The 23,892-nt window shown below is 43.9% G+C and overlaps 1 protein-coding gene across 6 annotated transcripts in view; it reads right to left on the reverse strand.

Moving 5' to 3' along the window:
• Positions 1–15,212, reverse strand: part of LOC145535468 (melanoma-associated antigen 10-like) — a 34,375-nt gene extending 19,163 nt beyond the window's left edge. The window contains exons 1-6 of one of the 6 annotated variants that reach the window (XM_081563903.1): positions 15,116–15,177; positions 14,606–14,845; positions 13,147–13,276; positions 12,937–13,008; positions 12,701–12,793; positions 10,222–12,403 (exon numbers count right to left, since the gene is read on the reverse strand). In XM_081563903.1, coding sequence (XP_081420029.1) covers positions 11,011–12,348 — 1,338 coding nt within the window. In that variant the 5' untranslated portion in view covers positions 12,349–12,403; positions 12,701–12,793; positions 12,937–13,008; ... (1 more) ...; positions 14,606–14,845; positions 15,116–15,177 and the 3' untranslated portion in view covers positions 10,222–11,010. Of the gene's footprint in view, positions 1–10,221; positions 12,404–12,700; positions 12,794–12,936; positions 13,009–13,146; positions 13,277–14,102; positions 14,483–14,605; positions 14,846–15,115 lie in introns of those variants that run through there. The other 5 variants (XM_081563902.1, XM_081563901.1, XM_081563904.1 and 2 more) reach the window with 5 other exon arrangements.
• Between the last annotated feature and the right edge of the window lie 8,680 nt (positions 15,213–23,892).

Raw genomic sequence — 23,892 nt, forward strand, 5'->3', positions numbered from 1 at the left:
TACTAATACCCAGCCACATGGTGGTCAAAGTTCAACTCCAACCTATCACGGGCAATGCGATATTAACTCCATGCCAGGGAACATTGGATCTTCATGAGGAACGTGATTATATTCTATTTCTTAGATCTTGACTAGATCTCAATCCAAGAGACAGCAAGAGAAGAGGCAAACACTTTAGGTGACAGCTGAATTAAGAGCAAACTTTGGTCAAAATTCTGAAGAAGGAAGAGCATTCATGTATGGGCTAAGAGAGGACTGGGCAAAGAGTAAAGACTTGAGGACCCTTCAGAGTTTCAGTAAATTAAAAAGTAAAGGAGAAAGATCACCTTCCTGCATGATGGAACAGAGTTTTGCTAACCCACTCACTACTGAAAGGGTAAAAGCTATACAATCAACAATAGTAGTAATCATTTAAAGACTCTGCAAATGGTCTTAAGGGTGAAAAACGAATCAAGAAACACCTATTTGATAATACGTACAAAGATTTCTTGGGCTTCCCTGATAGCTCAGTTGGTAAAGAATCTGCCTGCAATGCAGGAGACCCTGGTTCGATTCTTGGTTTGGGAAGATCCCCTGGAGAAGGGATAGGCTACTCACTCCAGTATTCTTGGGCTTCCCTGTTGGCTCAGCTGGTAAAGGATCCACCTGCAATGCAGGAGACCTGGGTTAGATCCCTGAGTTGGGCAGATCCCCTGGAGAAGGGAAAGGCTACCCACTCCAATATTCTGGCCTGTATAGTCCATGGGGTCGCAAAGAGTCGGACATGACTGAGTGACTTTCACTTTCATTTTAAAAGATTTCATAAGACTGGAATCTGTGGTATTTAAATGAAGACTGCTTCTTCTCTCCCACCTTCCAGTTCAGTGCGGCAGAGATTCCTGACACAGATGATAACAATAACAATGACAACATCAACAAGAACTGGGAAGGACAACTAAAACAGACTCAGAGGACTCCAGGTTTAGGAGTCATTAGTCACAAATTTTAAATAACAATGTGTAATATGTTCAAGGAAATGAAACAATATAGATTGAGAATTTTCTTTTTAGGAAACTACTAATAATGAAAATTCTAAAGGTGAAAATACATTACTGATAGTGAAAATAAATGAATAGGTATAACAAAAGATTTGTCACCGTAGGAAAGAAAATAAAGTAGGAGATAGATCGGGAGAAAATATCTAGAGTGAAGTAAAGACAGAAAGCTGAAAAATACATAAGATAGGGTAAGAGACATAGCGGATACAGGGGCAAGGTATAATGTAGTGTAAAAGGAATCCAGGAGGAGATAGAGAGAATGGAGCAAACACAATATCTAGAGATCAAGGTAATAACTTTCCTATAATGATCAAGGATATTAATCCATTGATTAAAGAATGCCTATGAACACAAGCAAGATAAAAATATCTTCTATGCATATTATTTTAAAACTATTGCAGACCAAAGCAAAAGTTTGAAAACAGAAAAAAATATATATCAAGTATTAATTTCCAATGGCCACTGTGACAAATTACCATGAACTTGGTGGCTTAAAACAATAGAAGTTTATTCTCTTACACTTCTGGAAATCAGAAGCCTGAAATCAATATCACTAAGCCAAAATCTAGAGGTCAACAGGACTATACTCCCTCCAGATGCTCTAGGGGAGAATGTGTTCCTTGCCTCTTTCAGCTTCTGGTGCCAGGTAGCATTCTTTGTTTGTAGCCGCATCTTTCTAGTCTCTGCCTCTGTGATCACGTCGGCTTCTTCCTTTCTGTCTGTGTCAAGTCTCTCTCTGCTTCTCTCTTATACAGATATTTGTGATCACAGTAGGGCCCATCTGGATAATCTAGGATAATCTCCTCATCTCAGGGTCCTTAAGTTGCCATATAACGCAATATACACAGGCCGGCTACAGGGGTTGAACATGGATGTCTTTGCAGGGAATGGGCACATTATTCAGCCTGAAAAGTGAAAGTGAGTCACTCAGTCGTGTCTGACTCTTTTCAACCCCATGGACTGTATAGTCCACGGAATTCTCCAGGCCAGAATACTGGAGTGGGTGGCCGTTTCCTTCTCCACGGGATCTTCCCAACCTAGGGAATGAACCCAGGTCTCCCACATTGCAGGCAGATTCTTTACCAGCTGAGCCACAAGGGAAGCCCTTATTCAGCCTGCCATACTTCAACAGAGCAAGAATTAGATTGACAGCTGGATTCTCAACAGAAATTATGAAAGTCACAATATAATGATATGATGTCTGCAAAGCACAAAAGAAGCATAGCTTCCAATTTAGAATCCAATATCCAGAGAAAATATACTTCAAGAATGAGGGAGAAAGAAGACCATTATCAGACAAACAGAAACTGAGCAAATTCATCACCACTAGAACTCTCTGAAAAGCAGTACTAAAATAGAGTTTCCTGGCAGAAAGAAAGTGATTCCAGTTGGAAGCTCAAAGACACAAAGCATAACAATGAGCAAAAGAAATGGTAAATAAGTGGTAAATTTAAATGAGTACTGACTGTGCGTGTGTGCATGCTAAGTTGCTTCAGTGTGTCTGACTCTTTGTGACCTCGTGGACTGTAGCCCGCCAGACTCCTCTGTCCATGGAATTCTCCAGGCAAGAATACTGGAGTGAGTTTCCATTTCCTCCTCCAGGGGATCTGTTCTGTTCAGCAAAAATAACAGGAAAATACCCATCTGGAAATTAAGAAGCACACTTCTAAATAACTCAAAGATCAAAAAACAAATCACAATGGAAAGTAGATAATATTTCAAATGAAATAAAAATGAAAGTGCTATATATGCAAACTTGTGAGATACAGCAAAAAAAGTCATTTGTAAAGAAAAAAATTCAAAGGTTAAATGTACATACTAGAAAAGAAGGAAAGCTGAGATCAATTAGCTGAGCATTTATCTAAAAAGACTAAAGAAAAGATAGAAAATTAAACCCACTGAAAATAAGAATGGAAAAAATAATAATAAAAGTATAAATTAACTAAGTAGTAAATAAGCATGCCATAGAAAGGACACAAAAGCCAGGTTGGTTCTTGAAAAAAAATACTAAAATTGATAAAATTCCTGGTAAGACCTACTGAGAAAAAGTCAGAAAAGTTACTAACAACTGATACTAAGAATGAAAAAAGGAGAAAATTAAAAGACCGTGAAATAATGGAAAAGACTACAAAAAAGAATGTATATGTTTGTATAACTGAGTCACTTTGCTAACAGCAGACACTGGCACAACATTTTAAATCAACTATACTTCAATAGCTTCCCTGGTGGCTCAGATGGTAAAGTGTCTCTCTGCAATGCGGGAGACCTGGGTTTGATCCCTGGGTTGGGAAGATCCCCCCTGGAGAAGGCAACGGCACTCCAGTACTCTTGCCTGGAAAATTCCATGGATGTAGGAGCCTGGTAGGCTACAGTCCATGGGGTTGCAAAGAGTTGGACACGACCAAGCGACTTCTCTTTCTTCTTTCTGGAGATACTTCAATAAAAATGCTTCTATATAAAAAAAATTTTAAAGCTCATGAAAAGTATTAAAGCCAACTTTTGTCAATAAATTTTAAAATTTAGATAAAATTGTCAAATTCCTGATGAATGCAATTTATCAAAATGTATGTTAGAAGGAATTGTTAAGTCTCAATAATTATATAACTATTAAAGAAATTAAATCAGTAATTAAAAATTTTCCAAAAAAGAAGCCCAGACTCAGGTATTGTCAGTAAGTTTTACCAAATATTTAAGGAAGAAATAACATTAACCTAACACAAAATCTTCCAGAACAAAAGTAAGAAAAAAAGAGAACTCTCCCTATGCCTTCCCTTGTGGCTCAGCTGGTAAAGAATCTGCCTGCAGTGCAGGAGACCTGGGTTCAATCCCTGGGTTGGGAAGATCCCTTGGAGAAGTGGAATACCCACTCCAGTATTCTAGCCTAGAGAATTCCATGAACTGTATACTCCATGGGGTTGCAAAGAGTCAGACACAACTTGAGCGACTTTCACTTTCACTTCTCCCTATGCCAGTTATTAGCCTGATTGCTTTCACATGCTTTCCGTGCCCTGAGCATGTACTGTTCTGCATTGCAATGCACTATATTTCTCAGGTTACCCTGCTAAATGGTTTTCAAATAGATTTGGTCAATAAGAGGCACTGATGATGATGCCAGGTTCTGAGCTCAGGTCTCACCACTTTCTACATGGTCCCCCCAAAACCTGGAGATGGTGGAGATTTCTTACTTTCTTCATGGAGTTGCCTCCCTTGGTTCATTCATCAGATGTGTAACAATTTTCTGTACTTAGTCCATTTTTGTCTTTTCCAGGCTGGCACTGCCTGATACAATTCTTGGTATCCCCCCAGGGGATATGCCCTCACAATGAGTTTCTGGAAATATCTTTTGAGCTTAAATTCAATGAGAACTTCCTTGCAGGTGGAAAAAATGGCATAGTATCAATAGTAATCTATACTAAAATTATCTTTGATATAGCTTGAATGAAATGCCTATCTCAAAGTTTTGGGAAATCACATATCTTCACTATATGATCAGTGTAGGAGTAGTAATGACTATGTCTGTTAAGTAGGATGGTTAATTTTATTTTACCTCCGAAGGAAGAAATTTATTCTTGCCTCTGACTTCTTTCTTTATACTATTATGTACCCAATATAGAATAGTGAGTGACAATGAAGCTTGCTTTAAATGTTTCATTATAATAAAAATTTTCAAAGGCACAAAAAGTTTAAAAAATTGTGTTGTGAATGTATGTATACCTACCACCTAGATTCTACAAAATTTATGAAATTCTACAACTTCATCCACTAACAAGACATCATAATATTAAAATGTGCAAGAGAACAAAACAGACTCTTCATAAGTAAAGATAGACAATAAGCATATAAAATGGTGGTTAACCTGTTTAGTAAACACAGAAATACAAATTCAAACCACCATTAAGGTACTACAACATGGATGGAGGGCTTTATGAGCAAGTAGATTCTTATTTGCACGGCACTGTATTTGCAAGTCTGAAATAAGTTGAGTGACTCCCTGTCCAAGTTTTTTGTTTCTTTCTAGTTACACAAACAGTAAGCATATGGAAAGCTGAATCCAGCAAGAAGCTGATCACTATTGGAAAAAAACTATCTAGAGAATGCATACTTATTTTTGATAGTCTAAATCACATTTAACATATTTATAATATTTTAAAACTATGAAGGGCATTCATATGTGTTTCAGAGGGTTAGAAAATATCGAAAGCATAAACAAGTAAATAAATTATATTTCTGTTAGCAAGAGAAAAGTATTATTGCTATTTTGATATATACTCTCAGTTTTGTGTATGTCTACATGAACATATAGACATGTGTGTATGCCTGTGTGTATGTGTGTCCAACAGTCTTTCAATTCTGGTTTTATTCTGAATTAGTTTGATATATTGGGATATTTGTTATGCATAGATAATTTGAGTTTTAAAATCAGAATATAGAACTTCTGCTTCTGGCCAAGATGAAGTAGGAACCAGATTTATACACCTACCTGAAACAACTAAAAAATATCTGCACTAAATAGATGAGAAAAAACTTGGTAAATGATTAGAATTAGGCAACAAAGGATGGTGATTTCTGATAAAAAACAAATGCGGTGTGTCCTACAACTTACATCCTAGAGAGAGACTGCACCCCACAGTGCACAGTGGGGAGCTTGATTGTCTTCTTGTGTTGAGAAGATGGAGTTGGGAGATCAGGGGGGCCATGGTGGTTAGATAGCTCTCTTAGGGTTGGGGACCGTTCTTGTTCCCAGTGGTCAGAATAGAAAAGCTCCTAATTCATCATGCATTGTTAAGAGTACTTAGAAGGATTTTGCCTTAGGAGTGAAGAAATACTGAGCATAGGTTATAAACACTGCTCTCATCTCACCTAACAAAGCTTAAATCAATACCCAAAAGGATATTTGTTGCTATTGTTGTTGTTCAGTTGCTAAGTCATGTCCGACTGTTTGCTGTTTTCAAATAACTGTGTCCCAGTTAGCTGTTACAGGAACCACTTCAACTGTTCTTAAAGGGGATTAAGCTATACAGTTTTAATAGATGGTATTTGGTTCCTCTTGCCACTGAAATAAATTACCAACATTATCATGACTTAGCACAAATTCATTTTCTGACAGTTCTAGAGGTATAGCAGTTTTGAGAAAAAAAAAATTCAGAAATATTTATAAAATGTTAAATTATCCTCACTCTTTCCACATTAACCCAACTTCTATATTAGTATGCATGAAAATGAAAGTTGCTCAGTTGTGTCCAACTCTTTGTGACCCCATGGTCTATACAGTCCATGGGATTCTCCAGACCAGAATACTGGAGTGAGTGGCCTTTCCCTTCTCCAGGGGATCTTCTCAACCCAGGGATCGAACCCAGGGCTCCCACACTGCAGGTGGATTCTTTACCAGCTGAGCCACCGGGGAAGTCCAAGAATATTGGAGTGGGTAGCCTATCCCTTCTCCAGGGGATCTTCCCAAACCAGGAATCAAACCAGGGCCTCCTGCATTGCAGGTGAATTCTTTACCAACTGAGCTATGAGGGAAACCCATTAGTATGTATATCTTATAAGAAAACATCCACATTTACTCAAGAATTCTAAGATGTTAATTTCATGTTATTTATCATACAACAAAAGAAAAGCAACTTATGCATCCATCAGAAAGGAGATTGTTTAATTATGATGCATACATACCTCAGCATTCCAAGAGGTAGTTTCAAAAGTGAAGTGGAGCTGTATGTGCTGTCATGGGAAGATTCTGCATCTTTTAAATTCAGGGACAAAGGCTAGTGGCACATCAATATGTATATCATTATCTACGTATGTCAAATCAAATCAATATATTTTATAGGATAGAAAATGCATATCTATGAAAAAGCCCATAGTCCGCTTTAAAGCAACTCACACTACATTGTTAGTTGTGGTGACCTCTGAGTAGGAGGTTGAATTGTGGAAAAAACCTTATAAAGGGGATTCTGCAATTTTTCTATAGTTTTAGAAATTTTTGCAATAGGAACATATATACTACTACCTTTGCAATTAAGATATTTATATAAACCTAACAACAGAAATAGTAGCTGTGTCTGTTAAAGTTACTGCAACCTGATGAAATAGGCAAACCTTGACGTTTGAAAGACTAACACAAGAACAGTGTTTTTGTGCAGGTAAATTCTTGTGTGGTTTAGCAGGAGCCCTCAGCTCTAGGGCGACCCAGGGATCCAGGCTGCTTCTGTCTTGTGGTTTCAGCACCTCAACACTGGATCACCATGTTTGCTGGTGAATCGAGGGAGAGAGTGTGGGACCAGCATCCTGCTTCTTCAGTGCCTCCAGGTGACAGTAAACACCTGCTTGTGTCTCAGTGGCCAAGGGTTGTCATGACCCCTCTTAACTACAAGCTGATTAGCAGCATAGTGCCCCTCGTGTCCAGAAAGGTGAGCAAGACAAGATGTGGACGGGCACTGGAGCCTCTCCCATGTACCATTACAAAGTAGATGCTCAAGAAAAAGCACCTATTATTATTTGCTGAGATGAAAACCATCTTCAATGCTTGGAGGAGTTTCTGAGGTCAGATCTGCCTTGAAATGCTTTGAAATTTTCAAGCATCTACTATGTGACAGATGCTTTCAAATACAGGATCACATCTAATTGTCAAATGGTTCTGTAAATCTCAGCAGGGAGAATTCACTTTCTTCATTCAGTGGCCCCTTAATGCACTTTTCTTTGCAACAACCTCTATAATCTCATAAAACTGAAAATGAGCTTCTTCCTCTTAATGCAAGCTCACACTTCTAACCCTTTGAGTCTCTGCTCACCCTCCACGTGACTGAACTTGCCTGAGTACCTGGGTAGGTGCCATGAGGCACATTGAAAGCTGGGACTTTCCTGGGGGCATGTATTGCAAGAGACAGTGGGAGGATGGGTAATTATTCTATTTTTCATCAGAGCTGACATGTCTTCCAAGGAACCATTTTTAACTCCTAGGAAACTCCAGGGATTTAGGAGTTCATTTTTAGATGTTTGCTCCACAATGACTTCTGTCATCTTTCCTCAACTACAACTGGGAGAGTCTCCGGTTTTTTAGCACTTACACAAATTAGGTATTTGATCAGCAGTGAATTTAAAATAAGACCCCTCATTGAAATCCTATTTAAAATATCATAGTGGTTTCAATAACCCTCTAACTTTAGGGTTATATTCCAGGAACCAATATATGATGTGCCAAATTAGACTGCACTTACCATCCCATTTAGAAAACACCTGGAGACTGTGTTAGAGATACCAGGGCTGGTGATCAGGTGTCTTAAATCAGCTGTCCCCAGATGAATTTTTACATCAATGGGGCTGTTGATATCATAGGTCTTCTAGGGTGAGTAATGGGACAGCCAGAGGACTAATGCTCAGTGTTGGGGGAAGGTAGGTGATTCTGGGCTTCCAGTGGAGACCAATGATGAGCTGGTTAGCAGGCTAGGTTTGAGAGTTAGACACGAGAGCATAAAGAGGAAGACCAGGGAAAGGGTGCTATAATTTGGGAAAGTTCTGGGTCTGAAAAAAATGCTAGCACCCAGGCAGAAGTCAGTTCTCAAGGAGCTCTGGGACTCAAGTGGGTGGACCCTAGATTAATAAAGCCCACAGACAGTACTCAAATTTCATTTAAATCTCATTTTCACGTTTATTCTTTAGGCCTGCTTTTAGTACCTTAGCCACAACATCTTCCTTGTCACCTCAGAGACATCGTGTAGTAGAGAACACACAATCGAATTACATATAAATCAAAAGGTCGGCCACGGGCTGGGGTAGGTGGGAACAGCATGGGCTCAACAGGAATTCAGGCCAGGATCTAGTCCCTATTCTGTCTCCTAGTAACACGTGATGCTGGCAAGATGCCCAAGTCCCATGGTATAGGCTTCTTCATCTGTGAAGCAAGTGGGCTCAATGAGCTCTGTTTTGCAGGGCTTCAGGGATGTGGGCAGTATATGTAAAGCATCTCACACAGTGCCTATCATATATTGGAACTTTGATGACTGGCAGTCACTTCTAGTATTATTTTACCCACAAACCATACAGGTTACCCCCTCTTCTGAGAACCTTGTTTGTTTTTTATTTCTCAGATCTCAGAGAGCATGCAAAGCAATAGGATGAAGAATAACAAATCAGCCAACAATACTGCTTTATAAATAAAACTCAGTACAGTTGCCCTCCTAGAAGATGTTATTTAATTTGGGGGGGGGGGTCTCCCTCAGCCGGATGCAACTCAGAGCTCCTAGAATTTGAGTCAAAGACCAACTCCATTCCTCCCTCCCAGCTGCTTTTCTATCCAAACGATGTCTTTCATTCATTCTACCCAACCAAAGATCTAGCTCTTGCTTGGAGCTGCCCAAATGACACTCAAGATCATCTAATTAAAATGTTTTTAAATACAGTGCGTTCTGGCTTTCCACAGCCAGAGAAAAGAGTGTCCCTTGAGAGGCTTCTGGACACCACTTCAAAGTCTTATCACCATATTTCTCAGGAAATTCTTACAGATCATGAGTATAAAGCATCTAGTCTCTGTACTGTACTCCACAGTACTGAGACACAAGTGCAGGGCTCCTTCCCTACCTGCTCTAGGAGGAGATTCTTCTCTGGTTTTTCAACGACCTAAAGGTAACTGTTAAGTGCAGTTTTCTATTCCAGGCTTTCCTCTCACCTCGAAGACACACCGTGAGTCTGGTCACGGCCACCACCCAGCTTCATCACCCCTAGCTCCTCCAGAACTGAAGTTTCCCAAAGCTCCAAACTGCCCGGACTTGGGGCAGTTACACTTACTGTTATCCATAGTCCTCACCTCCTCTTCCTTTCTTTTACTGGTTATTTAGTATCAGGTGGGCCAAAAAGGTCATTTGGGTTTTTCCATGCTGGCTTATGGGAAAATCCATATGACCTTTTGAAAGTGAAAGTCGTTCAGTCATGTCCGACTCTTTGCGACCCCATGGGCTGTACAATACAACCTTTTAGGCCAACTCAATACTTAGACCTTAACCCTTAGTTAGTATTTAGACAATAGCTCATTATCTTCCTGATGTGACTATTGCTCTTGGACTCTACAATTTTATAGCTAGGGGGTGTATCTCCCTTATCTTGGTGTCCCCCTACTTCTACAGGGCCTTTCAAAGAGCCAGTCTCTAATTAATGATTGGGGAATAACAGAGGCAGTGAACAGGGAATCTTGCTTATTTAGATTTAATACTGCATACATTCTTGAATAAGCAAAGCATATCCAGGTACATATCTTTTAATTTTACAGAAGGACACAAGAAAAGGGATAACAGAAGACAAAAATTAACTATTTTTCACTTTTTTTCTCTATTTCTCTATTTTCACATTTCCAAGGAAAGTAATTTTCCAATGCCAGGTTTTCTTCTTCTAGATCGCAAAATATAATGAAAGGTTTCCCAATTTGTTTCACAAAATAGTAAAATGCAGAAAATCTTAAAAGCAGCAAGAGAGAAACAGCTTGGTACATTTGAGGGAGACCCCATAAGAGCATCAGCAGACTTTTCAGCCAAAATTTTGCAGCTAGAAAGGGCCGAAAGAAAGAACTTCCAACCAACAATATGCTCGTTACCCTACAAAGTTATCATTCAGAAAAGAAGGATAGATAAAAAATGCTCCAAAAAAGCAAAACCTAAAGGAGTTCACCATCAATTATACAGGCTAATGACAATAACTGTAGCTACAAAATAGTTAAAATGTTCACTTCTTAAACTAAATAAACAGCAATACATTTTTGATGAATGTCATTTGTAAACTTAGAACTTGAAGTTAATTAAGCCTTTTGTTAATAGGAACAGCATTTGAAAAGCACCAAAAAGAAAAAAATAAATCTCCAAATCACCCTTACACAGCAGGAACACAAAGATATAATATATTCAATACTCCCAAGCCCCATCTTGCCTCTCCACTACTTAGATAAGTGACTGTTCTCATCAAACAGAATGAAACATTTGCCTCCACTTCAGTTGGGGCAAGAGGAGCTGTTGGATGTGGCCCTGGAATAGGCCCTGGTCCTGGCACAAGTTTCATCCATGGCCCTGGCTACAACTCTGACTTGGGGTCCCGTTTTTTCATTTTGCAAAGCATCTTCATACAAGCTAGGAAAAGCACTGGGGGTGGTATCATGGACTCTGGCCAAAAACTCTAAGACTTTCATCTTAGTGGTCTCTGCATGCGTCCGGGGACCCCACAAGAACTCGTAGCGCACAGGATAACTATTTGGCACCTGCCGGTATTCCAGGTACCCCTCCTGCACCCACACTTGGGTCAGCAGCTCCCTGGGGTCCCCATAGATGAAATGGTTCACACCAGCATACAGCCCCATGATACCCAGCATTTCCCAAACCTTTTGTTCAGGGGCACAGTTGCCATTTACGAAAATTATACTCAAGGTATTTACAAGGAGGCCAGCCATGGGCATGCTCTCCTCATCACCACTCAACAGATCATTGCAGGTGAGACCCAAGGTGTTGACCAAGACATAGGAGAGACCTGTGGGGTCCAACGCCTTCACATCAATACCAAAGACCAGATTCATGCACTCAGTGGCTTGGCTGAAGATCAAAGCGAAGAGGTCTTGGTAATCTTTGATAATGCTAACCATTTCTGCCTTTGTGGCCACCTCCTTTCTGTGATATCTGAGGAGCAGGAATGACACCAGATCCCCCACCTTACCATCTATAGCATCTCTGAGCAAGTGCCCACCGTCTGGCAGGGCTGGCAAAGTGCTTGGCCTCTTTCTTTTTCCACTGCTGGAGCCCTGATCTAATATGATTGATGGAGTGGTTGCTACGGCATTGGGTAAGGTCCAAACTCTCTGAGAACCCTGGAAAGGACTTGGTGTCCCAGCAGCATCAGGAACCTCAATTATGGGGCCTGGGGTCAGAAAAGGGAAGGAGAAGGTGGCGGGGGGAGAGAGGGAGGAAGAGGAAGAAGAGGAGGAAGAGGAAGAAGAGGAAGAGGAGGAGGAAGAGGAAGAGGAGGAGGAGGAGGAAGAGGAGGAGGAAGAGGAAGAGGAGGAGGAAGAGGAGGAGGAGGAAGAGGAGGAGGAGGAAGAGGAGGAGGAGGAAGAGGAGGAGGAGGAAGAGGAGGAGGAGGAAGAGGAGGAGGAGGAAGAGGAAGACGAGGAGGAGGAGGAAGAAGAGGAGGATGAGGAGGAGGAGGTGTGCTCCCTCTCCTCCTCACACTCAGTAACTTGTGCATCCCAAAGTTCCCATTTCTTGCTATGGGACTGAAGATTTTCCTTAAGTATGCAGCGCCAACACTTCATGTAACACAAACGCTTTGGAGGTGGAGGCATAATGACTCCTGGTAGCAAGAGTACGGACAGACAGTGCGGAACTGGATCCACAAGCCTGGGGGAGAGAGGGGGTGTGAGCGTCCTTGGCTGAGAAACCCACCCTGGGCGGTCTGACTCAGGCCACTGACAGGTCTCCTCTCGAGGGTGCTCTCAGGCCTCATAGAGGAGCTCCTCAGTGGCCTGACCCCTGGCTATCCGAAGGAGGACGTGAGGTGTCTCCCCAGGGTGGGGGCAGCACAGCCTGAGGTTCTGGGGATGAAAGAGGAAGGGATTTGGGTCTTGTGGGGTCCTGTTTGTTCTGGGGTGGGGAATCCCTGCCTGGTAAACACTCAGGGCAGGCACCTCACCTCACCTTGACTCCTACTGCTGCCTGGACCTCCTCTGTTCTGTGACCTGTAGACACGAGCTTCAGACCTTGGCTTTCACCTCCTGGTTCCTGGAGCCCCTGTGAAAGGAAACAAGGGGGCACCTCGGCTGTAAACTGTGGCACAGTACTGGGCCCCTTGGTGCTGGTAGGAGGGTGGACTCTGTGAGGTCCTCACTCTTCTGGGATGGGTGGTCCCATTTGTGCTCATGCAGGGCTCTCACCTTTTCCCTGGCAGGATGTGGGCTCTCCTCACTTCAGGCCTGAGACAAAACTCTCAAAACAGGATCTCTAGACTGAACAGAAGGAAGTTAGAGGGCTTCACATCTAACTATGCCTGCCCAGGGCCTCCCCAGGGGGAAGAGCAAGGGGTGGCTGAATATTGTGGGGTCCACCTGTCCCGGGATTGGCGGGGAGGTCTGCTCAGTCCTCACCTTAATGCCTGGCAGAGCTTCCTTCTGTTTACCTCAGTCCACCTTCCTTAAATGAAATGTCTCACCTTTCTGTGAGAACAAAGATGGAAAGGAGAGGGCACCACATGCAGCCAAACTGCTTCAGGTCCTCCTGTGGCCAACAGAAAGGGTAGGGAAAGCTGGGGTTTAGTATATTTTCGCGTGAGTTCAGCCAGTCCTCTCAAGGTCCTCACCATTACTCTTGACAAAGCCTGAGCCTCCTACCTCTGTGTACTTGAGTACAATGCCATATGCTGATGCCCCACCTTAGGTGGCCAAGCAGGAAGTCAGGAAACAGCACATTTGCAGCCCCTCCCCCATCCCATCTGGAACCTCTTGGGGTTGACAGTAGGGGCATGTTTTTGTGAGGTTCCCTATTTTCTGGGGTTCAGGGTTCCTAGACTCTCTCAGACCCCAATGCAGAAGTAAGTACAAGCCTAATGTGCTCATCCAGCCCCTGGGGCTTCCCAGGGCTGTCAGCAGGGCTGGAAATCTGTGGGGGCTCCATCTGTTGTGGGGTCCAAGTTTCCCTCAGTCTTCCCTCAGGGGTTTGACTCCTTCCCTTGACTCTGGTTAGGACGTAGGAGTCTCCCCTGTCCCCACTGAAGCCTCGCCCCTTTCACCAGGTTCCCAGTCTCTCTGAGACCTGGATGTCAGGAAATGCTGCCTGTGATCATCCCGCCCCAGGGCCTCCCAGAGCCCAATCTGGTCTGAGGCCCAAGTTCCCCTTTGTCCTCCCTCAGAGTCCTCACCTTGACTCCCCGCAGGACCTGGGATTTTTCTTTCTGCCCACCTAAGGCCCCTGCCCTTTATCCCAGGTCCCCAGTGTTTCTGAGACCTGGATGTCAGGAAATGCTGCCTGTGCATATCCCACGCCAGGGCCTCTCAGAACCTTCTGTTCTCGCAGGGTCCCCTAGGTCCTCCCTCAGGATCCTCACCTTAGTCCATGAAGGATCTAGGATTCCGCCTCTGCCCACTCGAAGCCGTGACTGTTATCACAGGTCGCCCCCGGTCTCTGAGACCCGGATGCGGAAGTCAGTACAGGCTGCCACGTGCTCATCTGGCCCCGCGGCTCACCACAGCTGAGGGTGGGGGCGGGTTTCTCTGAGACCCGGATGCCGAAGTCGGCACGGGCTTCCATGTGCTCATCTCGTCCCGCGGCTCACCACAGCTGAGGGCAGGGCGGGTTTCTCTGAGACACTTTGCACTCCATCCGTGTTCTGGGGTCCAAGATCCCCTCAGTCCTCCCTCAGGGGCCTCACCTTGACTCTTGTTAGGCTTCTGCACTCTCTCTAGCCGAGTACCCGCTACTTACACTAGATTCCCAGTCCCTCCGGGACCGGATGTCAGGAAATGCTGCCTGTGCATATCCCACGCCAGGGCCTCTCAGAACCTTCTCTGTTCTCGCAGGGTCCCCTCGGTCCTCCCTCAGGATCCTCACCTTAGTCCATGAAGGATCTAGGATTCCGCCTCTGCCCACTCGAAGCCGTGACTGTTAACTGTTATCACAGGTCGCCCCCGGTCTCTGAGACCCGGATGCGGAAGTCAGTACAGGCTGCCACGTGCTCATCTGGCCCCGCGGCTCACCACAGCTGAGGGTGGGGGCGGGTTTCTCTGAGACCCGGATGCCGAAGTCGGCACGGGCTTCCATGTGCTCATCTCGTCCCGCGGCTCACCACAGCTGAGGGCAGGGCGGGTTTCTCTGAGACACTTTGCACTCCATCCGTGTTCTGGGGTCCAAGATCCCCTCAGTCCTCCCTCAGGGGCCTCACCTTGACTCTTGTTAGGCTTCTGCACTCTCTCTAGCCGAGTACCCGCTACTTACACTAGATTCCCAGTCCCTCCGGGACCGGATGTCAGGAAATGCTGCCTGTGCATATCCCACGCCAGGGCCTCTCAGAACCTTCTCTGTTCTCGCAGGGTCCCCTCGGTCCTCCCTCAGGATCCTTACCTTAGTCCACGAAGGATCTAGGATTCCGCCTCTGCCCACCCAAATCCGCGACTCATCACAGGTGGCCCCCACTCTCTGAGACCCGGATGCGGAAGTCAGCACAGGCTGCCACGTGCTCATCTCACCCCGTGGCTCACCACAGCTGAGGGTGGGGGCGGATTTCTCTGAGACCCGGATGTCGAAGTTGGCACGGGCTGCTACGTGCTCATCTGGCCCCGCGGCTCACCACAGCTGAGGGCGGGGGCGGGTTTCTCTGAGACCTGGATGCCGAAATCGGCACGGGCTGCCACGTGCTCATCTGGCCCCGCGGCTCACCACAGCTGAGGGCAGGGGCGGGTTTCTCTGAGACCCGGATGCCGAAGTCGGCACGGGCTGCTACGTGCTCACCTCGTCCCGCGGCTCACCACAGCTGAGGGCGGGGGCGGGTTTCTCTGATACACGTCACACTCCATCCATGTTCTGGGGTCCAAGATCCTCTCAGTCCTCCCTCAGGGGCCTCACCTTGACTCTTGTTAGTATTCTGTGCTCTCTCCAGCCGAGAACCCGCTACTTACTCTAGATTCCCAGTCCCTCCGGGACCGGATGTCAGGAAATGCTGCCTGTGCACATCCCACGCCAGTGCCTCTCAGAACCTTCTCTGTTCTCGCAGGGTCCCCTGAGTCCTTCCTCAGAGTCTTCACCTTGATTTCAGGCGGGACCTAGGATTCTCCCCTCTGCTGACCTTAGGCCCCGTCCCTTTGACCAAGTCCCCAATTTCTCTGCGACCCAGATGTCAGGAAATGCTACATGGGGTCATCTTGCCATAAAGTATCCCAGGGATCGCCTCTGTTCTGGGGTCCAGGGTCTCTCAGTCCTCCCGCAGCATCATCATCTTTATTCCTGGGAGAACCTGAGATTCTCCCCTCTGCCCACCTGCAGCCCTGCCCCTTTCACCAAGTCCTCAGTCTCTCTGAGACTGGGATGTCAAAAATTCAGAACAGGCCTACTGTGCTCATCCAGTTCCGGGTCCTAGCAGGGCTGACAGCAAGGGCAGGAATCTGGGGAGGGGGGTCCCCTCTGCTTGAGGTCCAGGATCCCCTTAGTCCTCCCTCAGGGTCCTCACCTTGACTCCCAGCAGGACCTGGGATTCTCTTATCTGCCCCTCTGAGCCACCACCCTTACTTACTTTCACATCTGTCAAGGCCTGGAACTCCTACCTTTACTGATTTCAGCAGAGCCTTGACTTCCTGCCCTTTGTGGATCTGAGTCTGCACCCTTCAGACTAAGACTCTGAATCTCCAAGTTCCCTGAGGAGGTGGTGGGCAAGGAAGAATGCAGTTTCCTACATGCAAACATCTAGCACAATATCTCGCAGGTTAATATCTGCCTTATTCACCTTACCCTGTTAAAACTCATCTGGGTACTACGACTTGTGAGGTGCACTGACCTCCCTCTCAGATTTGAAACAAAACTAAGATGCCCAGTTGGGAAAATCTGTATACTAAAAACAGACTTAAGGCAGTGATTTCAATCTGGAAAGTAGAAAACTGAAGAGAGCTATGTGGGTCCTCAGAAAAGGAAGTGGGATGGGAAGTTTCTCTGGTGGTATCCAAGAAGTGAATGGTTTTCAAGGTATATAAGAGAAATTTTCAGAAGGGAAGTGAGATGATTCACATCTCTGTGGAATCTTAAATACATTCATTTTACCTTGGGGGGATTTTATGTCAGTTCAGTTCAGTTCAGTCGCTCAGTCGTGTCCGACTCTTTGCGACCCCATGAACCGCAGCACACCAGGCCTCCCTGTCCATCACCAACTCCCGGAGTTTACCCAAACTCATGTCCATCGAGTCGGTGATGCCATTCAGCCATCTTATCCTCTGTTGTCCCCTTCTCCTCCTGCCCCCAATCCTTCCCAGGATCAGGGTCTTTTCCAATGAGTCAACTCTTCACATGAGGTGGCCAAAGTATTGGAGTTTCAGCTTCAACATCAGTCCTTCCAATGAAAACCCAGGGCTGATCTCCTTTAGTAGGGACTGGTTGGATTTTATGTAAGCACATACAAAAAAAAAAAAAAAAAAAAAAAAAGAACATACAAAAATCAGTTCATGGTAGAGGGTGAGAGATAACACTGAACCACTGAAATGGCTGGCCACAGGGAAAGGTTTGATGGTAAGGCCCATTCCCTGCCATGTGACCACCAGAATTGAATGTGGGATGGTAGGAAGCAGCGGGCAGTCAGTTTGAGAAGGTTCTTTAGAGGTACTAAAGAAATGTCCCCTTTCTCCAACCAAAGTATCTTGGCCTTTTCACTTCCTCACGCAAGCCCCCATGGATATATCAGGATGGATTTTTGTCGTGTCTAAGATTCTTCCCCAGGGCTACCCTTGATCAAACAAACCTAAAGAGTATGGCCTTTATTATCCTTGGGAGTGGTGTATACAGGCAGGTCAGGAGGCCTGAAGTAGACCGCTAGGAAATTTTAACACAGGGAAAGTGACCAGGAAACCACAATTCCTTAGCATAGGTATAAAATAACTGATCCCAAGCATCAAAAGGAGGAAGAAGGTGCTCTGTCAACACAAGTCCAGAAGCAGGGTCAAGGTGAGATGACCACACCCAGATCCTCTGCCTCTTCCTCATTGACACCTCTCCAAGACCTCTACCCTGTTCTTGCCTGCCAGAGCCATCCTCAGCCCACATCCCTTCTCATGAAGCCTTAGTTCCCATTCATTCCCCAACAATTACCCCAAACCAATGTCCATCTGTGCTCACACTGTTGTCCCTTCAAGTTTCCAAGACAACTACAGAGGTCAAAAAACACCTTCAGGGAATTTTCAGGAAAAAAGCCTCTCAAGAATCTCTTACCTAAGAAAGCTAGAACACCCACATCATGGGACAAGTATCACTGGAGAAAAGAGGAACTGAATCAAAATTAGCTAGTGCAGGACTAAGAGAGTGTGGAGAAATCCACCACTTCAAGTGATGACATGGGCAACGAGTAACTTCAGAGCAATGTTAGAGACTTCTGAACACTTTGCAAAGTCTCCACAGTCTGACCATTATTGTTATTGTTGTTGAGTTGCTAAGTCAAGTCCAACACTTTGCAAATCCATGGACTAGAGCACTCCAGGCTTCCCTATCCTTCACCATCTCCTGGAGCTTGCTCAAACTCATGTCTGTTGTGCTGGTGATGACATCTAACCATCTCATCCTCTATGACCTTCTTCTTACATTGCTTTCAATCTTTCCCAGAATCAAGTTCTTTTCCAATGAGTCAGTTCTTTGCATCAGGTGGCCAAAGTATTGGAGCTTTAGCATCAGTCCTTCCAAAGAATATTCAAGGTTTATTTCCTTTAGATTGACTGGTTTGATCTCCTTGCAGTCCAAGGGACTCTTGAGTCTTCTCCAGCACCACAATTCAAAAGCATCAATTTTTTGGCGCTCAGCCATCTTTATGGTCCAGCCCACACATCCATACCTGACTACTGGAAAAACCATGGCTTCAACTATATGGACCTTTGTTAGCAAAGTGATGTCTCTCTTTCTAATGTGATGTCTAGGTTTGTCATAGCTTTTCTTTCAAGGAACAAGTGTCTTTCAATTTTATGGCTGCAGTCAATGTCCCCAGTGATTTTGGAGCTCAAGGAAATAAAATCTGTCACTGTTTCCACTTTTTCCCCATCTGTTTGACATGTAATGATGGGGACTGATGTCGTGATTTTAACTTTTTGAATATTGAGTTTTAAGCCAGCTTTTTTACTCTCCTCTTTCACCCTCATCAAAGGGCTCTTTAGTTCCTCTTCACTTTCTGCCATTAGAGTGGTATCATCTGCATATCTGAGGTTGTTGATATTTCTCCCAACAATCTTGATTCCTGCTTGTGCTTCATCCAGCCCAGCATTTTGCATGATGTACTCTGCATATAAATTAAACAAACAGGGTGATGATATACAGCCTTGTCATATTTCTTTCCCATTTGGAACCAGTCCATTGTTCCATGTCCGGATCTAACTGTTGCTTCTCGTCCTGCATACAGGTTTCTCAGGAGACAGGTAAGGTGGTCTGGTATTCCTATCTCCTTAAGAATTTTCCATAGTTTGTTGTTATCCACACAGCCCAAGACTTTAGCATAGTCAATGAAGCAGAAATATATATTTTTTTCTGGAATTCCCTTGCTTTCTCTATGATCCAATGAATATTGGCAATTTGATCTCCGGTTCCTCTGCCTTTTCTAAATCCAACTTGTACATCTGGAAGTTCTTGATTCATGTACTGTTGAAGCTTGGCTTGAAGGATTTTGAGCATTACCTACTAGCATGTGAAATGAACACATTTGTGTGGTAGTCTGAACAATCTTTTGCATTGCTCTTTTTTGGGATTGGGATGAAAACTGATGTTTTCCAGTCCTGTGGACATTGCTGAGCTTTTGAAATTTGTTGGCATATTGAGTACAACACTTTAACAGCATCATCTTTTAGGATTTGAAGTAGTTCAGCTGGAATTCCATCACCTCCACTAGCTTTGCTCATAGTAAGACTTACTAAGACCCACTTAACTTCACACTCCAGGATGTCTGGCTCTAGGTGAGTGACCACACCATTGTGGTTATCTGGGTCATTAAGACCTTTTTTGTATTGTTCTTCTGTGTATTCTTATCACCTTTTCTTAATCTTTTCTGATTCTGTTAGGTCCTTACCATTTATCTCCTTTATTGTGCCCATCTTTGCATGGAATGTCCCCTTGGTTCTCTAATTTTCTTGAAGAGATCTCTAGTCTTTCCCATTCTATTGCTTTCCTCTATTTCTTTACACTGTTCACCTAAGAAGGCTTTCTTACCTCTCCTTGCTATTTCCTGGAACACTACATTCAGATGCGTATATTTTTTCCTTTCTCCTTTGACTTTTCCTTCTCTTCTTTTCTCAGTTACTTGTACAGTCTCCTCAGACAACCACTTTGCCTTCTTTTATTTCTTTTCTTGGGGATGGTTTTGGTCACCACCTCCTATACAATGTTATGAACCTTTGTCCATAATTCTTCATGCACTCTGACTATCAGATCTAATCTTTTGAATTAATTCATCACCTCCACTGTATATTCATAAGGCATTTTATTGAGGTCATATGTGAATGGCCTTTTTCTTTGGTATTAGTTCTAGAAGGTCTTGTATGTCTTCATAGAACCGTTCAGCTTCAGATTCTTCAGCATTAGTGGTTGGGTCATAGACTTGGATTTCTGTGCTATCAAATGGTTTGCCTTGGAAATGAACACAGATCATTCTATCATATTTGAGATTGCACCCAAGTACTGCATTTTGGACTGTTTTGTTAACTATGAGGACTACTCCATTTCTTCTAAGGGATTCTTGCCCACAGTAGTAGATATAATGGTCACCTGAATTAAATAAACCCATTCCAGTCCATTTTAGTTCACTGATTCCTAAAATGTCAATGTTTACTCTTGCAATCTCCTGTTAGACCACTTCCAATTTACCTTGATTCACGGACCTAACATTCCAAGTTCCTATGCAATATTGTTCTTTACAGCATTGGACTTTACTTTTAATACCACTCACATACACAACTAGGCGTTACTTTTGTTTTGGCCCCATCTCTTCATTCTTTCTGGAGGTATTTCTCCAATCTTCTCCAGTAGCATATTGGGCACCTACCGACCTGGGGAGTTCATCTTTCAGTGTCATATCTTTTTGCCTTTTCATACTGTTCATGGGGTTCTCAAGGCAAGAATACTGAAGTGGTTTGCCATTCCCTTCTCCAGTGAAGCACATTTTATCAGAACTCTCCACTACGACTTGTCCACTTGGGTGGCCCTACACGGCATGGCTCATAGTTTCATTGAGTTAGACAAGGCTGTGGTCCACGTGATCAGTTTGGTTAGTTTTCTATGATTGTGGTTTTCATTCTGTCTGCCCTCTGATGGAGAAGGATAAGAGGCTTATGGAAGCTTCCTGATGGAAGAGACTGACTGTGGGGGAACCTGGGTCTTGTTCTAATGGATGGGGCCATGCTCAGTAAATCTTCATTCTAATTTTCTGTTGATGGGCGGGGCTGTGTTCCCTCCCTGTTGTTTGGCCTGAGGCCAAACTATGGTAGGGGTAATGACTGTAATTACTTCAAAAGGACTTGTGCATACACTGCTGTGTTCAGTGCCCGTGACCCACTGTTGACCCATGTCTTCATTGGAGACTCCTGGACACTCACAGGCAAGTCTAGCTCAGTCTCTTGTGGAGACACTGCTCCTTTCTCCTAGCTCCTGGTTTGCACAAGGTTTTGTTTGTACCCTCCATGAGTCTGTTTCCCCACTTCTGTGGAAGTTCTGTAATCAAATCCCACTGGCCTCCAAAGTCAAATTCCCTGGGGGTTCTCAGTCCTTTTGCCGGATCCCCAGGTTGGGAAATCTGTTGTCAGTCCTAGAACTTTCTTAACAGTGTTAGAATTTCTTTGGTATAATTGTTCTGCAGTTTGTGGGTTGTCTGCTCGGCAGCTGTATGGTGGAGCTAACGGCAACCTCCTCCAAGAAAGCTTATGGCATATTCTGTGTAGCCCAGGTCTGCTGCAGCCAGAGCCCTTGTCCCCACAGCAGGTCTCCGCAGGAGACACTCAAACACTCAAAGGCAGGTCTGGCTCAGTTGCTGTGGGGGTCTCTGGGTCCTGGTGCATACAAGGTTTTGTTTGAGCCCTCCAAGCATCTCTGGTGGGTATGGGCTTTGATTCTAAATGTGATATTGCCCCTCCTACCATCTTGTTGGGGCTTCTCCTTTGCCCTTGGACATAGGGTATCTTTTCTTTTCTTTTTTTTCCTGTGGGATCCAAAATTCTCCTGTTGATGGTTGTTCAGCAGCGAGTTGCAACTTTGGAGAAGATTTCTACTCTGCCATCTTGTGCAAGGCTCACCTGGAGTAAAAGGAAAGTTTGCCCTTGGAGTACAAAATGAAGGAGGGCAAAGGCTAACAGAGTTTTGCCAAGAGAACGTATTGGTCATAGCAAACACCCTCTTACAACAACACAAAGGATGACTCTCAACATGGACATTACCAGAAGGTCAGTACCAAGATCAGATTGATTATATTCTTTGCAGCTAAAGATGGAGAAGCTCTATACAGTCAGCATAAACAAGACTGGGAGCTGACTGTGGCTCAGATAATGAACTCCTTTTTGCAAAATTCAGACTTCAACTGAAGAAAGTAGGGAAAACTACTAGACCATTCAAGCATGACCTAAGTCAAATACCTTGTGATTATACAGTGGAAGTGACAAATAGATTCAAGGGATTAGATCTGATAGAATGCCTGAAGAACTATGGATGGAGGTTTGAAACATTGTATGGGAGGCAGTGATCAAGACCATCCCCAAGAAAAACAAATGCAATAAGGCAAAATGGTTGTCTGATGAGACCTTACAAATATCTGAGAAAAGAAGAGAAGCAAAAGGCAAAAGTGAAAAGGAAAGATATACCTATGTGAATGCAGAGTTCTAAAGAATAACAAGGAAAGATAAGAAAGCTTTCTTAAGTGGACAATGTAAAGAAATAGAGAAAAACAATAGAGTGGGAAAACTAGACATCTCTTCAAGAAAATTGGAAATACCAAGGGAACATTTCATGCAAAGATGGGCACAATAGAGGACAGAAACAGTATGGTCCTAACAGAAGCAGAGATATTAAGAAGAGGTAGCAAGAGTACACAGAAGAACTATACAAAAAAGATCTTAATGACCTAGATAACCATGATGGTGTGATTACTCACCTAGAGCCAGACATCCTGGAATGTGAAGTCAAGTAGGCCTTAGGAAGCATCAGTACAAACAAAGCTAGTGGAGGTGATGGAATTCCAGTTGAGCTATTTCAAATCCTAAAAGATGATGATGTGAAAGTGCTGCACGCAATATGCCAGCAAATTTGGAAAACTCACCAGTGGCCACAGAACTGGAAAACATCAGTTTTAATCCCAGTTATTTTAGCAAAATAACTCTGTGCTATTATAGGTTACAAATGATGATAATACTGAATAATGTATTCAGAAAACTAAGATCATGGTATCTGGTCCTTTCACTTCATGGGAAATAGATGGGGAAACAGTGTCAGACTTTATTTTTTGGGCTCCAAAATCATTGCAGATGGTGACTGCAGCTATGAAATTAAAAGAAGCTGCTCATTGGAAGAAAAGCTATGATCAACCTAGACAGCATACTAAAAAACAGAGACATCACTTTGCTGACAAAGGTCCATCTAGTCAAAGCTATGGTCTTTCTAGTAGTCATGTATGGATGTGAGAGTTGGACTATAAAGAAAGCTGAGCACCAAAGAATTGATGCTTTTGAACTGTGGTGTTGGAGAAGACTCTTGAGAGTCCCTTGGACTGCATGGAGATCCAACCAGTACATCATAAAGGAAATCAGTCCTGAATATTCACTGGAAGAAGTGATGCTGAAGCTCCAATACTTTGGCTAACTGATGCAATGAACTGACTCACTGGAAAAGACCCAGATGCTGGGAAAGATTGAAGGCAGGCGGAGAAAGGGATGACAGAGGATGAGTTGGTTGGATGGCAACCGACTGGATGGACATGAGTTTGAGTAAGCTCTGGGAGATGGTGATGGACAAGGAAGCCTGGCATACTGCAGTACATGGCGTTGCAGAGTAGAACACGACAGAGCAACTGAACTAAACTGAACTGAATGGCCTAGTGGTTTTCCCTGCTTTCTTCAATTTAATCCTGAATTTTGCAATAAGATGCTCATGGACTGAGCCACAGTTAGCTAGGTCTTGTTTTTTCTGATTGT

The sequence above is a fragment of the Giraffa tippelskirchi genome, chromosome X (assembly GCF_054371585.1).
Source record: "Giraffa tippelskirchi isolate mGirTip1 chromosome X, T2T-mGirTip1v1.2.pri, whole genome shotgun sequence".
NCBI classification, from domain to species: Eukaryota; Metazoa; Chordata; class Mammalia; order Artiodactyla; family Giraffidae; genus Giraffa; species Giraffa tippelskirchi.